Source organism: Protopterus annectens, chromosome 5.part1, assembly GCF_019279795.1.
Source record: "Protopterus annectens isolate FY-2018-M chromosome 5.part1, PAN1.0, whole genome shotgun sequence".
Taxonomy (NCBI): domain Eukaryota; kingdom Metazoa; phylum Chordata; order Ceratodontiformes; family Protopteridae; genus Protopterus; species Protopterus annectens.
In genome coordinates this window covers 316,162,490-316,181,549 of record NC_056736.1, presented here as the reverse complement: position 1 = coordinate 316,181,549, position 19,060 = coordinate 316,162,490, and the positions used below count along the sequence as shown (strand labels likewise).

Below are 19,060 nucleotides of genomic sequence, written 5' to 3'. Positions count from 1 at the left end.
GCCCCAGAACTTGGACTGAAGCTCTAAAGGTGGTGGCGTTTTCATATTCATAAAGGATGCGCACACCTCCAGACTGGTAGCCAAACATAACACATCAGAGATGCTTCAAGTGCAGCTAGCACTGGGTAAGACAGCAGTTCAGGTCGAAGGCTGTTCTAGGTTCCTCAACCATGTCCAAAGACACTCACTCTAGATTCCTAAGCACTCTGGAGAATATTAGGGTCCAACCTAACACACTCATACTGGGAGACTTCAACTACCCCTCTATTAACTGGGAAAACTACTCATGTACCAATAACACTTACTCAACGTTTCCTGGAATTCATTAATTCCAATGCCCTGGACCAGCTCGTTCTTACCCCCATTAGAGGTAGCAACATCCCTGACCTGGTCATTACTAACATGGGTGACTGTTGTTCTACACCAATAGTCAACTCATCCCTGGTTAGATCTGACCACAAACTAATCACCTTGGAAATCTACCCCCCCCCCCCGACAAAGGTAACTACCATGAAAAACTTCTCCTAAGAACAGAGGTGGCTAACTTCATGGCACCCATGCAAATGGAGAATAGTTGCATGACCACCAAAGCATACACCAATGCACTGCACGAACACGTACACAAATGCATGGATCTCGCCATACCCAATAGAACCAAGATACTCTCCTCCAAAAAAAAAAGGAAGCCAATCTGGTAGTCCCCTGCCATAAACAAACTCTATAACAGAAGAAGGAAACTGATGCAGAATAAAGTGAAGTCTCAGGAAAACTCCCTTATCAGCCTCAACAAAATGTTGAGATCCCTCATCAAATCCTCTAAAGCTAGCTATGAAAACAGAATTGCAGCAGATAGTAAAGACAACCACAAGGCCTTCTATAGTTATGTAAAGAACCTTCACGGCAGTACCCAGATTTGCTCTGAGCTACTGTAAAATGGTACATCCTATACCAAGCCAACAGATATTGCCATTATACTGGCCGACAGATTCAGTGCCAACTTTACTCCTCCTTCCCCAAAGGACCAATCACAATACTAGCAGATTGCCAGGCAGCCAGTATTACTGCTGAACAGGTTAAAACAGCACTGTCCAAGGCCAGGAATACAGCTTCTACGGGACCTGACAATATCCCTGACTGTGTTCTACATGAACTACAGAGTGAACTGGCACCTCACCTGTTTGCCCTGTTCAATCACAGCCTAACCTCAGGCTTTGTCCCTGCTGAATGGCGCACTGCTATAGTCATCCCTCTCCACAAAGGAGGAGCAACTACAGACCCTGGGAACTATTGCCCTATTAGCCTGACAAGTCTGATATGCAAAGCTATGGAACACATCATCATGAACCTAATAAACAAGGATATAAAGAATCTCCAAACTCTGGAACCCACACAGTTTGGTTTTGTGAAGGGTAGATCATGCCTGCTCAACTTAGTCGACTTCTTTGAGTCAGTCTCCAGAGCTGTGGATGAAGGCAAGGTGGTTCATACAGCCTACCTTGATCTGGCCAAGGCCTTTGATACCATTCCCTACTCACGAATCACAGAAAAACTCACTAAGCTAGGCATCAACCCCTATATCACTAGGTGGGTTGCAAACTGGCTCACAGATATAATCCACAGTGTGAAAGTCACTGATTACAAGTCAGACTGCTGACCAGTCATCAGTCCTGGGTCCTCTTCTGTTTGGTATCTACTTCTCAGAAGTCCAGTCCAACACAAAGTGACTCTGACTTGACAAAGTTTGCAGACGATTGCAAGTTGGCAGCCATTATTAACTCTCCAAGTAATGTTGACATCCTACAGAAAGGCCTCCCGGAGACCATTGACTGGTGTCAGAACCATGGCCTTAAGCTCAATGCCAAAAAATGTGTTATCATCCCCTTTGGGAAAAACCCAGCTCCCATGAACTACCACATCGATGGTAGTTCACTGAACACAGAAGGCATTATAAGGGAACTGGGAGCACAGGTTGACAGAAACCTCTCTTTTGACCAACACACTGCCACTGTGGTCAGAACGTCCTTCTATGTGGCACATCTCATTACTAAGGGTTTCGCATCCAGGAAGAAAGAGGTCATTGTCTCCCTTTACTCTTCCCTCATTAGGCCAGTCATCGAGTACAATGCCCCATTTGGCATGTACCTCACTAGACACTTGCAATAACTGGAGAGGCTGCAAAAGTACCTCACAAAGAGGATCCTAGGCCTTAAACACTTGTCTTATATGGACAGACTCAAATAACTCCAACTACTGTCTGTCTCATCACCTACTTAGAGGCGATCTCTGCTTGACTTACAAAGTCATATCTAAGCTAGCTATGTTAGAAATACTACATCTAAAGAAATCCCAATCCTTCCACACCACACACTCCAGAGACCTCAACCTCATTACCACAATCAACAGAATGTGCTGGAGGGACAGGTTCATAACCCAGAGACTGCCCATGCTGTGGAATACACTTCCCAAACATGTCAAACAGAGCACCTCACTGGCCCTCTTCAAGAGAAATCTTGATGAGTGGATGGGAAATAGAAAATCCACCCCAGGGATCACTCCAGTGGCACTACTCGACAGAGGCACTGGAAACTAAGGTCGGGTGGCATGATGCCAGGGTAATCCTATGGGCAAGGCTTGTAAAGGCTCCAGGGCCATTGGCCTAGTACACACCTATGAACCTATAAGAGCTCTCCAGAGCTCGCCTGGTAATTTCTGATGCTCACACACTTTGCGTGTTCTGCTTTGAACCCCTTCATCTCTAAGAGAAATGTTCCATTTGTCATGCGTTCAACCCAAAGGCCCTGGTTAAACACGACAACCAATACTGATGGGATTACTTCCATCTTCCCTTAGAGAGGCCTTATCTGGAGCTACTATAGAAAAATCAAAGAAACTGTCATCATTTTCTCCTATTACCTCAAGTGCCTCCTCTAAGACTTCGGAGAAGTCCTTGAAAGGTTCTTTTTTTTTGGGTCCATCAGTTCCCTCAGATTCAAAAAAGAAAAGGCCTAATCCTTTGGATCCGACTTCATCCTTGGATCCAAGAAGTCTGAAGAACAATTCTCGGATCCGACTGCCTTTATGTATCCAAAAAGCTCAAAATTTAAAGATACCTTGGATCAGACTTCCTCTGATCTGACACAAAGACTTGCTGATGTGGTAATTTTACAGAGAACAAGACACTCCCCCTCAATGGACCCAGCTCCCACCAAGGTTCCTTCCCTTTTTTAAAGAGGTCAAGATCTCCTTCAGGGATGCCCACTCCCTCTTCCAGAAGAATTACAGAAGAGATTAGTGAGAAAAATTCTCTTGGCGCAGAGCCAGTCAGTTATCCTTTTGGCTCCTACTCCATTGTGTCAGGAGATCCATACATCCACTACTACTCCTTTCAAGGTCTCGGAGCCCTTGGATCCAGGTCATCTGGGCCCATTGACTTTCGATCTGAGCATCCTTTAATCCTCGGATCAGAGGCTTGCTCTGAGCTCTTCAGTTCAGTCAGATCCAGAGAGCTCTCACAGCAGATTCTACCCTGTTAAGTCCCAGGTTCTTCACTCAACTCCGAGGGTTTTGTAGCAGTCTCTACACCTCGGAACCTCGGCAATGGTCAGTTCAGCTCCAACTTCATCTTCGGGAGGACTGTTTTTGGGATAGGGTGGGACCATGGATCAGCGTCTTGCCTTCACAGATCCGGGGTTCTATCCTTCACCGGAGTGGTCTACCTTTGTGGTCATGGAAAGAGCCCTGTCAGTACCTGTGACTCAGATGATACCTACCCCCCTTGGATCCTCTGCCTACATCTGTACCATCTCAGTGTCTGGAGTCTCAACTATCCTCTCCACAGGGACAGCTGGTACTGAAACCCCAGCCTTCCCATCAGGGTATCCTATTTATTCTGACACCTCCTCAGAGTACCCCACTGAGGAGGTACCTAAGAAAAAAAACATGCAAGAGGAAGCATTTAGATTCCCCTGAATCTCTCACAGAAGATACAGATTTTGAAGAGGGCAAAGGATCCACATTCACCTTCTGAGCATGTCTCATTTGGAGACATCCTAGAAATCCTGAAACAGAAAGGTGGCTGGAAGCTCAGCAACCCTTTGTTGGAGGAATCTGTACTCCTAGAGGGGTTTGATACCAGCCCATCTACCTCCTGGGTGACCCCACCCACTGCCAAGCTGATTAACTTGATCTCTCAGTGGGCATGGAAGGATCCAGACACCAGTGAGGCAATTCCCAGGAAGCCCAATAAAATCATGACAGCTCTGGAGGATAAACAGTTTGGTCCAAGGGTGTGCCTGTTGATGCTATGATCGTGGTGGCGGCCATTAAGAAGGAACTCATGGAAGCAAATTCCTCTGTTCATCCCCCCAACAAGAAGTCCCAGGCAATGGACAGATTCAGGAAGTATGTCTACACTTCAGCAACCTTCCCATTAAGTTCACTGAACTATTTGACACATTTCACAAGACTACAGAGGGACCTGATTAAGGAAATTAAGACACCCTCTCAGGATCCTTTTCTGAAGAGGTGAAAGCATCTTTCACCTCTCAGTTGACTACTCTGCAGTCGATATCCAACTCCTCCATGAGGCTAATTTCTAATGTAGCAGAAGGAACCTCAAGGGCAGTGGGTTCAGGCACTGCCATTAGGAGACATGCCTGGATGCACTTATGTAATTTCTCAGAGGCCTTTAAATCTTCGTTCATCAATGCTCATTTTGAAGGCATGTCTCTTTTAGGCCCCCAAGGTTAAAGACACATTGTCCAGGTGTGAGAAGGATGGAAAGACCCTTTCTGCCGTGGGTGTACATTTTTCCAGCCCTCAAAGGTCCTTTTCAAGGAATCATCAAGGCAGTGTTAAAATGTGGTTCAAAAAATCCCAAGGATATTTCCAGGACACATGTGGTGGAGGTTTCCTGAGAGTTAGAGGGGAACTCAAAGTGAATATGCTGTCTCCATGGCACAGTTGGCCCACAGAACGAAGGATCCAGAGAACTGTTCTTTGGTAAACCCTTAAAGCACTCCTGAAAGAAGGCCAGACTGTTCCCCTCTGCAGGCAATTGGGGGTGGTTTGTCCCTACACCAGAGAGCCTGGATACAAATAACAACATATACTTGGGTGCAGAGGATCATTTCCAGAGGTTATATAATACTTTATCCTCCCAATTCAAGAAAATTTTCCGGTATTCCACCCAATCAGAGGAAGCAAGCAGCAATTCAAATTCAAAAGCTGCAAGAAAAATTAGTCATCCAAGAGGTCCCCCCAGACCAAATAGAATCCAGAACTTACTCAAGGTTCTTTTTAGTGCCAAAGAAAACAGGGTCCTGGAGACAATTCGAGATCTCAACATCTTAAATTTGTTCAAAAGACCAAGCTCTGGATGGTCATAGTTCAGTCCATGCTTCCATTTTTGGAAAAAAACAGCTAGATGTGATTGACAGATATTTAGGATGCCTACTATCACATAAAGATTAACAGGTGATCCAGAAGGTTCTTACACTTCCAGCTGGGAGCCAGTCACTACCAGTTCAACGTTCTGCCCTTTGGTCTCACCACAGTCTCCAGGGTGTTTACCAAATGTGGTAGTAGCAGCTCACTTGTGACTGCAAGGATCCAGAGTGTTTCCATACTTAGACAGCTGGCTTATCTCCTCCTGACCAGGCATCAACTCATTATGGCAAGAGAAAAAGTGATCCAGACATGCACCGTACTAGGAATAACCATAAACTATAAAAAGTTTCATCTAGAACCAAGTCAAAGTCTAGAGTTCATAGGAATGCTGCTCAACACAAAGTTAACTATAGCCTCACTTCCCCTCTCCAGAGTTAAGACAATAAGATCACAAGTGAAAAAGATAGTTTGCAGTACCAGAATCTCAGCCTGCTTGGTCCTTCAGGCTTTGGGATCAGTGGCGACTGCAATAACATTACTACTCTTAGCCAGATTGCATATGAGAATTCTTCAATGGATGCTGGCCTCGCAATGGTCAGTACTTTATCTTCCTTAAACTGCTCAGGTACAAATCACCAATATATGCAAGAGGGATATAATGTGGTAGATTCAGTCAGAAGTTGTTCTATAAGGCCGTTTATTCGCCCCCTCCAGCCCACGGCTATTGTGACCATGGATGCTTCCCAGCTGGGGTGAGTGGGGACATTACCTGAGAAAGACAGTCCAAGACACAAGGTCCACAAAAGAGGCCAATTTGCATATTAATGTCAGAGAGCAGTGCTTTAAGCACTGCAGACCGTACAGAAAGCTCTCCCTTCAGGAAAGATACAGACAATATGATAGTAGTTTGGTATATCAACAAACAAAGAATAACCAGATCTTACTCCATGTGTCAAGAAGTGCTCAGGTTTTGGCAATGGGCAATCTCTTCCAACTGCTTTCTTTCAGCAATGCATTTTCCAGGGAAGTCCAACATGTTAGCAAACAAACTGAGCAGGTACATCCTACTACCTCACAAGTGGCCCCTCATCGAGAATGTGGCAGAACTGATTTTCCAACAGTGGTGCCAACCCTGCTGTGACCTCTTCACATTTCCCCTGAACAACAAGTGCAGCAGCTAATTTTCCCTAATCCCTCCACAGGGGGAATCACCGAGGGATGCTCTTCTTCATGATTGCCCCCCCCTGTCTTCTTTATGCTTCTCCCCCAATTCCTTTGATCCCAAAGTTCATACAAAGAGCTTTGAGGTTGAAGAGCAAAATCATCCTCATTGCACCTTATTGGCCTTAACAGATTTGGTTCTTCTTCCTAGGACCTCATTTAATTCATCAGCCCTGGATTCTGGAGCCAACTCCAGAATCTGCTGTCTCATCTGATATGCATGATACATCCGGATGTCCCCAGTCTCAAGCTGACAGCTTGTTTTTTCCATTTCCAGTAACAGCCAGACAACCTATGCTCTCGTCACCTGTCTGCCAGACTTTACCTTCCCTTAAACCACTACAAGGAAACTTTATGCTAGTAAATGGAAAAGATTCATACACTGGGCATTTCAAAATCATGTGGAACCCTTTTCTGTTCTGATTCATAGCATTCTTGACTTCTTAATGCTACCTTTTAATCAAGGAGCCAGTTCTTCAACAGTTAAAAGTTCATTTGGCAACAATTTCTCATTTCCATCTTGGATTTGATGGTTCCTCGCTCACTTCTCATAAACTTTGTAAAACCTTTCTACGAGGCACATTTCTGTTAAGACCTCTGTTTAAAGATCCTACTCCTCTATGGGATCTAAATCTGGTACTGCAAGCCTTAGTCCATCCACACTTTGAACCTGTACATGACTGTGATTTTAAATTTAATTCTTGGAAACTTTGTTTTTGGTGGCCCTTACTTCTGCCAGAGGAGATTCCAAAATTCAAACCTCATCTGTGAAGCCACTATATCTAATTTTTCATAAAAACAAATTACATTATGAACTAATGCATCTTTGTTGCCCAAAACAGTATCAGAGTCTAATATTAAACAGTCCATCAACAGGTCTATATTATATGAATGAAAGTTCATAATGTCGAACGCTCTAAAGAGTGAAAATGCCGGACCTTGAACTCCTTATTGTGGGGGGCTGCACCACACACACACATACACACACACACACACACACACACACACACACACACACACACACACACACACACACACACACATACATATACACACACACACACACACACACACCTAAATATACATATACCAACTCCAAGATCGCACTACAATAAGGAAAGGGCAAATATTCCAACCTTCACTCTACTGCGATCCCACAAGAAGCACTTTGAGGTCTGGCATTTTTGCTCTTCACAGCATTCGACATTATGAACTTTCATTCATATAATATAGACCCTCCATCAGCTTACCAGTTTTCTTTCCAAATTATTCAAACAAGGGTGAATATGTATTGTATATATTGGATGTCCATAGGCAACCGCATTTCTATTTACATGGAACAAAGGACATCAGAACTACAGATCAGTTATTTGTTTCATTTGCTGATGTGAAACTGGGTAAACCAGTGTCCAAAGTCACATTAACCAGATGGCTTACTGGCTGCATTTCTTTTACATACAGTAAATAGGATATCCCTTTACCAAAGCAAATACATGCTTATTCAACCAGGTCCACAGCAACTTCCTCAGTTTTTCATTCAAGAACTTCCATGGATGAAATATGTGCAGCAGCAACCCCTCCCCCCCCCAATACTTTACCACTCATTGCAAATTAGATTTGGTATCCAGAGGTAGAGCATCATTTGGCTCAATGGTGCTTAGGAATATTTTTCCTTGAGTCCACCCTGGGATTTAGTTAGCTGGAGACTCTGTCCCATCAGCTGAGGACAGAATGAAAATTGACTACATCAGATAAAGAAATTATGTACTCACCATAACGTTCTATCTGTGTTGTCCATTTTCATTCTTCCTCAACTCCCCACCCACCAACCCCCATCCTTATGTTTTTTCTGGAAGAGTGATTGTATACTCCAAGCATTATAAAGCTCCAGATATAGCTTAGTTCTATGTTTACATTTATGTCTATTTGTATAAAAATGATTTTTATGCTATATCCAGCAACCAAGATTAGAGGTAATTCGGGTTGGTGCATTCCGGATAAGGAAGAAGCTCAAGAGTTCTATGTTGCCAGGAGCTTTTGCAACAACTGAATCGGTTCCTACAGTTTGGATCCAAACCCATCTGTTGAGGAAGAATGAAAATGGACAACACCGATGGAACATTATGGTGAGTACATAACTTCTTTTTACTACCCATTACCATGGGGAAAGTCAGACAGTCATAGGCAGACTGGTAAAGGGGAAGATCCCTGAACTTGACGGCTTACCCCTGGAAGTCTACCTATGGGGATCCTGGTTCTTTCTAAACAACTGTACTTATTTGGCCATCATGTTCTAGAGGGACAGCGCCCTCTCCCTTCTTTGAGAGAAGCAATCACAGGAGTTCTTCCATAACCAGGCAGGAATCCTCCCCTTGGTGAACTCATACAGACCCATTTTAATTTCGAATCAGGATTCTAACATTTTCATATCAATTATTTATTTTATTTATTTTAATTTATTGTACATTTGTTAACCGGGAAATTCCGACTGGACCAGGTCCATTTTCAGTGGAGGCCCGGGGAGAAAAGCTCTGGCATCAAGTTATACAAATACAGTACATCCAGCATAATACACAAAACAGGTTATATCATGTATGCTGAGCATAGTAATATAACAAGAAATTAATAAAACACTCCAAGTAAAAGAAGATATAGAACATAGGTAAAAGACAATGTCAGTTACAGTACACCCAGCATAATACACAAAACAGGTTTCATCATGTATGCTGAGCATAGTAATATAACAACAAGAAAGTAATAAAACACTCCAGGTAAAAGAAGATATAGAACATAGGTAAAAATACTATGTTAGTTATACATTTGTAAGAGAAGAAAATATATCAAGTAAGATTCTACAGTTAAAAGTACCCTTTCAGATGACCAGGCCTACAGGGGATCAGAGATCCAGCATGTGATCAGAGAGGAGTTTGGGGAGTTAATAGTAGTATGGGTAGGGTTATGTGATGCAAGGGCATAACCAGGTACTAAGAAGGTGCGATTTGAGGGAGTTTTTGAATATGGATGTGGAGGGGGCAGTGGAAACGGATAGGGGAAGAGAGTTCCCCAATTCTCACTTTTAGTTTAACTGAGTTTCTTCCCAGCCTTGTTCATCTGTATGAAATAAGTTTTACTTCGGGAAGAACTACATATGACAATTTAATAAGGTCCTCATTGCTGATACAGGATGCACAAGTGAATGGAAGACCACTTCTTGTTGAGATTTTGGATGCAGCGAAAGCTTTCAACAGGGTAAGTTGGAATTTCTTGTTTCAGGTACTGGAGGCCTTTGGCCTTCCTAGGTAATTTGTTGGTTTGTCGAGAAGAATCTATAATGGCTATTTAGCCAGGATTAAAGTGGGCTCCAGGGTCTTAGTACCATTTGTTTTTATAAGAGGGACTTGGCAGGGCTGTCCATTCCCTCACCCTTTATTTGCTCTACATCTACAACCACTGTCCTTAGGCGAAGAGCCTAATTTATACATTATTACCAAATAGGTTATTCTTACTACAAAAGGCGAAGAGCCTAATTTATACATTATTACCAAATAGGTTATTCTTACTACAAAATTTCTGTTTACACAGATCTGCTTGTATACCTGACGGAACCAGACAGAGACCTTTCCTTATTGTTTCATAAGCTGATGACCTTTGCTGTCCACTTCAGATATAAAATATATACTGCAAAACACAAGGCAGACAAAACCAGTTTTACCCCATCTCATTCTGAGGAAGGACAATCCCCTTCTGGAGGGGGTAGACCTACCTAGTTCTAGAAATTACTAATTCTTTACTGTCAGTGGTGAGTGTTAACGATGATATTTAAGCTTGATTTGTCAGCCATATGTGATGTGACTACTTTGGGAAATTCTGAGATGACTGATGTTGAATTCTTGTTAGTCTATGTTAACTCCACTACCTTAACCAACTAGCTAGAGATTTGCTACAGCTTATATTTTTAGAAGCTAGAAAATGGATTACCAAGAATGGAAAATGAAGGACTAGCCAGCACTCTTGGACAACATAGCTGTATCTGAGATTGTGATAAGGATAGCACAGCAAAAAAATGTCTTCTTTCTAAATGGTCTATTTGATTCAACTGCAGAGTCCTTCATATGAAATTATTTGCATTCATAATGTTTCTTTTATTATTACTTATCTCTGCTTTCACATTTACAAAACTAATTGTACTAGTCTTACTTATTGTGGCCTTGGCTAAAGGATTTTGTTTTTTTTAGAAGCGCATTATTTTTCTGAGCCTGCCTGGCAATGCTAAAGAAATGCAGCAAAATAAAACAGCCATTCATCAAAAAACTCACTGTCTTCCCCTTTCAGTGAGGGATGCTTTATCTTCAAAATTAAAGTATTTTCTGGATGGTGACATGAGAACGTGAGTGTGTCAATCTGGGTATCACCAACAGTGGTAATAGTAAAGAAACCTGGCGGCTTATGAATTTCTGTGGACCCTGATAACATAATAATAATGGTTACCCTCTTCTTCACATCAAGTTAAATAAATGCTAACAACAGAGTGGCAAATCTGAAGTGTCTCTCATAGTCTTATGTCAGAAGGCTTGAAATCAGATACAGAAAAAAGGCTAAAGTCAAAGGAAAAGCAGGCATTATCAGGTTTCCAAGAATAATGCAGTCTGCTCTAAAACTTACAACAAAGATAAAAATGCATTTGAGGAGATTATTAGTGGAAAGCTTAGTCCGAGAATAAAACTATGAAAAGGAACAACATTTTTTAAATGCTTGAGAAACTACTAACAAAAGCTCCTATGTTTAAAATGTTGATGTAAATAAATCAGTTATGTTGCAAGTAGATGCAAGTCAGAATGACATAGGGTTAAGATTAGTTGCCTGTGGGTCAAAAGCATTCATAGGTTCATAGATTAGTACTAGGCTAACTGCCGTTGTGAGCCATTTTTAGCCTAGCCAATTATCCCTTGTGAGACTCAAACCCTGTACCTTGTGTTTGTAAGGCAAACACCTTAACCATTAGGCCAACCCTCCCAACCCCCACAGAAGCACAAGAGATGCTTAAAATGAAAATGAGCTGCTAGCAACAATACATGGATGGGAAAAGTTTTATGAATAAATTTATGGCAAAGTAGTACAAGTAAATACGAACCACAAACATATGCAAAGCACGTTTAGAGAATTCAGAATTACATAGGATGTTTTGCCTGCAGAAGTATGACTGCAAAGTAAAATATAGGCAAGGAATTACACATAGCAGATATGGTTCATACATCATAGTTACCAGAGCAATATGTCAATAGTATCACAAAAGCTAATGACAGAAGTAAAAGTAAAAGAATTTCAGAGATGCACTGACACTAATTTAGAACTTCAGTTAGCGAAAGAAGTCGCAATGAGATGTTGGCTGGAGCAAGAAAAAAAATGTGGTAAATAATTTGGTCTAAGTCTTAATTTAAGAAGGAAATAGGTTGATTTCAAAGCTTAACATCCAAACAGACAATAATCATATTCCTAACTTGTTGAGAAAGCAGATGTTCCACAGAGGGATAGTAAAATGCAAAGAAAGAGCTGCAGATACAATATGTCACCTTAGAATAGCAACTCAGAGCAAGAAGTACAAAACTGTTCTATATTCAAATAATGCTTAAACATGAACTTGTCGGCCTGTTCAATGAAGGCCAAGAAGCCTGGGCACTAGATATGTTAACATTCAAACAAGCAGTGTATCTAACCACAGACCTACTAGTCAGCAAAATTTTTTTTACTAGATCCTTCCCTCTCTACCTGGTAACCATAAAGCCTCCTTTGCTTCAGCAAATATATTCCCTAGTAGCAGAAAATATCCTGATACACTAAGATGAAGGCCATACATTATTGCAAAGTGTTTCTTCTCCCCAAATGTTGTGCTTTCATGAATTTAGCATCTTTATTTAAGAGACTGACCCCTGCAAAATTATATTTTTGAAGTTTCATCCCCAGGCCTGGCAGATTTGCACTGAATTTATGTCTTTGGGAGTAAAGTTTGTGGGTTGTGGTTTCACTTCTCAAAAGGTATCATATCTCCTATGTGTAAATCATTATTCTAAATGACCAATATTATTTAACAGTCAGGCAATACCCATGCAAGTGAGTTCAGTGCACACAAATCCATATTTTAAAGGCAAGAAATACTTTATGTTATATTTGAAATAGTCCACAATAAATAATCCAAGAGTTCAAAAGATTTAAACTGTGGAATTTTTAATACAACTGCACATCTATTTTACTGTCTGTCAAGTGAAGAATACCATTCAGACAATAAAAAATCTGATGGACACTAACGGTAGCTATGGAGACTGTTGTCTTTTATTCTTGGAATATAGGACTACTCCACTGCAGGAACTCCGTCTTGTAACAGTTCAGCTTTTGACTTTAGAAGACTGAAGAGTAAGATACCCATATCAACACCACATTAATAATGCCAGAGAATGAAACTCGGTATTTATGAGAGGTAGGAAAGGAATCAGCAAAAACAAAAGATTTACTATGACGGATAATGCCAAGGTATATGATATGAAGGCAGGACAAAGAGTTAATTCAATAACCACGGATAGGCCAAAAAACAGAGACTGTAGTTTTCTGAAGATCAGATCAACTCATATCATTTATATTCCACAGAGGGGATGTAAGAGTACAAAAAGGAATGCAAGCTATCTATTCAAGGCAATTACATCTAATCAAAACAGCTGTAGAAAAAGATTAAAAAACTACAATGAAACAATTTGTGCCATTCATACCTGTCCCAACCGGGGTACCGCAAGGTTCCATCCTAGGTCCCTTCCTATTTAATGTCTTTACCAATGATCTCTATACTTCTTGTAAACAATCCTCCCTCATCCAATATGCAGATGACTCGACTCTCATCTCCATCTCAGACTATATCTCCAGTCTCCACACTCTTTCTTACTCAACAGGCCTTCCTATCCACTGAACAGTGGTTTTCCAGGAATCTACTCATTCTCAACCCTAAAAAGACCAAACTCTTATTATTTTTCCCCCTATCACTCTCTCACCTCAAATCCACCTTTACTATTACTTCCTGTAATAACACTGTTATCCAACCTGAAGCTCTCACTAGATTCCTTGGGGTCACCACAGATGATGCACTCAAATTCAACTTGCACATCCTCCAAAGCATAAAAAAGACTCACCAGAAACTTGGTTTACTGCATCACAACAACAGAATTCTAACTACCAATGCCAGACTCACCCTTGCACAATATCTTCTCCTCCCCTGCCTTCTATATGCTGTCCCAGTACTCATCAACATCAAAACTACTACTTTAAACAAACTCCAACAAACTTACCACAAGATAGCTAGATTTATCACAAACTCTCCATACAATAGACATCAATGTCTTGCCCTAAATACTCTCCACTGGGTAAAATTCCCCCATCTTCTACTGCTGTTACAACTTCAAATGTTACACTTCATTCTTTACAAACCTTAATCCTGCCCTGCTCTCTCTTCCTTCATCTCTACCTACACTCCTCCGTGGAGTCTCCGTACCTCTAATCAGCAACTACTACAAATCTACCAACCCAAAAAAATAGCTGGCAAACTCCTATATAAACACTCCATCACCCAAGCCTGGAACAATCTCCCAAGAGACATTTGTTCCATCATTCACTCATCCCACTTTAAAGAAAAACTCAAACTTCATCTGCTCAACTCCAAAATATGTCCTTGTCAAGCCCCTACTTAAGTTCCCCACAACCCTACTATATACCTTTTCAGTCCCTCCACATACAGCTAAGTACTCCACTACTGTGGATACTTATTAAACTCTACAATCAATACTGTTGGACTTGACTCTTTTTGTACATATGTAAATATATTTTTAGTCTGTAAAAATATTGATATGTATATATCATGTGTTTGCATTTCTGCTTTGTCTCTAACATTCTAGTACAACTGAGTTTGACCATATTTGTGACTCAGACGTTTGATTCTCTGTAAACTGTTGGTGTTTTTTTTTTTTTTTTTTTTTTTTTTGGAGCTTTTCTCCTCGGGTCTCCACTGAAAATGGGCCACAAGTCCAGCTGGACCAACCCAGTTAACAAATGTCAATAAATAAAATAAAATAAAATAAATAAATAAATATGTATCCCAAATAAAGATCTGAAACAAAGAAAATACATTCACAGATCTTTAATTAAAATTTCTCCATGTGCTGCACTTAAAGAAAAAAAGCTGAATATATTGACAATTCTTACATTCTGCTCAAGAAATAAGTTCCATATATTTCATAACTAAATACATGGTTGTATAGTTTTATACTATGTATTATATATATTTTAATGATGTATCATACATATTATAAATATGGTATGATTCACTGTATTACATTGAACTGCCCATTTTTATATTCATAACTACATTCCTCATTCTAACAACTCCTTTTGACATTTTGCTAAGATCATCCCAGAGACATTTCTAGGCATCAGCTATTGCCTTCTGATTTCACATTAACAATTCCAAAATCATACTACATACAAGCTATTGAAAGATTTAATCTTAAAGCTTACATAATGCATAACACATCTACATTCATATTTGGCCTCTGACAAGTGCAGGAAAAGAGCTACTGAATGCTACTAATCAACTATTTATTTATATTGCAACAACTTTCATATTTCTCTAAATATTTTAACACTCAAGCAATGATAAACAGAATTGCTTATCCTCAAATGAAAGCCCACAGATGAATGAGCAAAATGCTGCTGACAGAATGTTTATAGATTATACTGTTACTGAGACATGGAGGTTATTTCCAAAGTATTACAAAATTATTATTTATTGTGCTTACTGACTTATGTATATATTCTGTATATATAAGTGTAACTACTATGTGTAACACTGTTTCTACTTCTGTACCAATTAATGTTTAATTTTTTTTCTGCATCTATGTTCTTATCGGAGCTTTTCTCCCCGGGCCTCCACCAAAAATGGGCTCTTTTAGGCCCAGTAGACTTTCCCGGTAAACAAATGCAATCAATAAGTAAATAAATATACATCTAGTTATAAGATACAGAATCTAACAAACATGGACACTGTAAACAGTCGGCACTAAACAGTTTGAATTTTACACTTCTTTAGTGACATTTACGGCTCTAGAGATATGAATAAGTGCTTGAATTTTAAGGATACAACTTGATTTTTTCAAAATGTCCTCTCCGCGGTTGGGTAGCATTCGAAAGACATGCGTGCGTAAATGGGCGTGCCTTCATTGAAGGTTGGGCGTCGAGCTGGCACCTCGGCATTTCGTAAAAAATCTACTGCCAATCATTAGTGGAACGGAGTTCCGCTGTGGCGACCCCTAACCGGGAAAAAGCCGAAAGACAAACAACAACAACTTGATTTTTTCAAAAGGCTCAGAAAGCAACCACTGGAAGTTAAGAGTATAAACGTCAAGAGCTCTGCTGGACAATTTGAGTGTTTTTTCAAGCCCTATATATTATATATTAACACTCACCTCAAGAAGCTCACCTCATGGCTGAAAAGGGCATTTGGGCAAGCACATTCATCCAGTTAACAAATAAATAGGTAAGGACCTTGAGGTGTGTGGTAACCATATATTGAGTGCACACATTTTTTGATGAATATATAATGTTCCACATAATTGTGAATAACCTTCATAAGCATCACTAGGCCATAAGTGTGGCAGGAAACTATGAACCTCTGGAATGGATGTATCGGCTTCAGATTCTATAATGACATTAAGAGTTGAACTAGTTACATTCTTCACCTGGCTAAACTGGGGATTGCAATAATTAGTACTGCAATGATAGCAATATGTTCAAGAAGAAATCCAAGCAAAACAAAAATTGTAACATCACTCAATTTTTGTTCACGTTCCTTACCTGTGATAAGATACTGAGAAAAACTGTAAAGAAAAGCACAAAACAGTTTGCTCCGGCTGTAAAATATTTCTTGTACACTTTAAAGTCAATTGTTCCTTCTGAACGACTCTCTTCAGCAACAAAAGGCTGCACAGGTTCTGTCTGAAAAACAAAATTAGTAAATACAAAGAGTTAGGACCAGCTAGACATAACGGACTACTCTGGCATAAATCTTTGTGCACCACTAATTTATTTTTCTTGACTGCTTTCCTTTTTTACTCTTTTTATTTACTATTCTCAATAGTTGCAGCTTTAACTGCTTGTGTATGAAAGTAATTTCCTTTTTGTCTTTATCAGGTAAATTTTTGAAAATAAAAATAATTTAAAGTAATGCACCCATGCTAGAGTTATACCATGAATAAAGTACTTAATAAATATAAGTAGGACAGAAACACTCCCTAAGCATAACTTTGCACAGGTATAGCAGTGCCATTTGTCACAATACAAGTTCTGAGTGCTTGGGTATCCCTGAGTCGAACACAGGCATTCTGCCAAGGTACCAGAAGCACAAGTAAAGAAAATTGGTTCACAGCTAGTTTGGTTCCTGTGTATTTTTTTTCCTGGGTAGACCTACTAGACACAAGCCAGTTTTCAAGTGAGACCTGAGAACACTGTCTGGTTAAATGACTTGCTAAGAGTTTCACAGTGGGCTAACGGACACTAAGATAATCTAACTCTGGAATACCATTAGCAGCTCACAGCCTTAATCCTCTGAGTTGTCTAACAAGACTAACAAAACCAACCTGAACCGAGGCCAAAGTGTATACTCAAAAACAATAAATTAACAACACTCAAAGGTAAAAGGAACAAGGAACTAGGAGAAAATATGGTTAGTGTAGTTTCTTTTTATAGCCGCTTTTGTAACACTTCTTCAGAACACATACAAAAGTGAATAAAACAACATTTTTATAGATCAAAAACCTATCACACAACCAATAAAAAGCTCCAGGTCTTACTTAGTAATAAATCAATTAAAACTATTACATTCCACCTAATTAGTTAGTAGCTGTGTAACCGTTTAACTTCCTAGCTTTCAAAAAACACTTAATATTTATGTGTTCATTCAAACCAGGTAAAACATCAGCTTTTAACTTTATTTGCCAATATACCTCTCTTTTCCCAACTTGGTTCTTAAAATCCCCCTCCCCTTCTATCTTGGCAAACTTGCTCTAAAACAGCAAAGTAAAATTTGCTGTATTTTCCACAAACCAAGTTATGCTTGTACAATACACTCATATTATACTTGGTCTTAATTGCATAAAAATGTTCTTTTATCCTATCACATAGGCAACAGGTGGTCATGCCTACATACAAGCCTTCACATCCAGAACAAACCTTGATGTAAACAACTATAGCCAAAGTGAAACCTCCCATTAGGTTTGCCTGTAAAATCCAAATGTGACAAAAATAAAGAGGGGCCGTCATAAATAAATCTACAAATGGAACAATTACTAAGCAAGAACTGGAGCTTTTTATTGGTTGTGTGATAGGTTTTTTGACCTATAAAAATGTTATGTTTTATTCATTTTTGTGTGTGTTCTGAAAAAGTGTTACAAAAGCAGCTAATAAAAGACCACACTAACCACATTTTCTCCTAGTTCCTTGCGCCGTTGAGTGTTGTTAATTTATTGGCTAACAAGACTACTTGCTTAAAGGTCACAAATTAAGCAAATGGAGGCTGACTAAAGCAAAGCCTGAGCTAGAGGATGACGCCCACTAGTAGCTCATGGTTGTCAGAGTCCCTTAAGTACTTATCACAAGTTCCAACCAGTATGCAGCTATTTGGTGCACAATTCAAGAAGAAAAATAGTGTGTGGGCTCTGTGTGAAATGCAAGAATTCTAGTGTCTATTTAGAATACTTTTATGCCCCTAGTACGTGGCATCTGTCCATAATAATATTGCAAAAGTACTACAGCACTCACCAAAATATTTATGTTTTCTGTTGAGGTATAGTCCATACATGTAAGTAAGCAAACCTACTTCACACCTTGTCTGGCCACCTCAGATATTTCTTCTGCAGTATTAGGGGTTAGAATAATGTCATTATTTTGTTCACTTAAGGCTATGTCAGAGACATGCAAGAGTAAAGTGAATGAATAGTTGTGTAAAATCTTACCATAACCATAGATGTCCTTCTCTTCCATGTTACAGTATTCGTACTATGGGATCCTCCACTTCAGGTGACCCGAACGTCCAGCTCCTATGCAAAATCTTAAGCCTAGTTGCTGCCAGGTGTGTGGATGTTACACGCAGGGCCATAAACCCAGGGGCCTTAAATATGATGTCTGCATGCACAGACCTCAGAACTGACTGCCCAGTCAGACAATAGTCTAAGGAGAACCAAAAGGATGCCATCTAGACAGGGTAAATGTAATGAAGGGGGTTAGGTGGGTGGGAAGGAATACTGCAACATGAAAGAGAAGGACATCTGTGGTTATGGTAAGATTTTACACAACTATTCTATGTCCTATTCCCATGTTGCAGTATTCTTACTATGGGAGAGTGCCACAGCTCAAGAAGAAGGAA

The 19,060-nt window shown here is 40.1% G+C and overlaps 1 protein-coding gene across 3 annotated transcripts in view; it reads right to left on the bottom strand.

The window, feature by feature from the left end:
* The window catches only part of ABCC4 (ATP binding cassette subfamily C member 4), a 2,616,332-nt gene that overhangs the window by 1,424,299 nt on the left and 1,172,973 nt on the right, over positions 1 to 19,060 (bottom strand). For all 3 annotated transcript variants that reach the window (XM_044072995.1, XM_044072997.1, XM_044072996.1), the window contains one exon: positions 16,495 to 16,635. In XM_044072995.1, the coding sequence (XP_043928930.1) occupies positions 16,495 to 16,635 (141 nt within the window). The remainder of the gene's footprint in view (positions 1 to 16,494; positions 16,636 to 19,060) is intronic.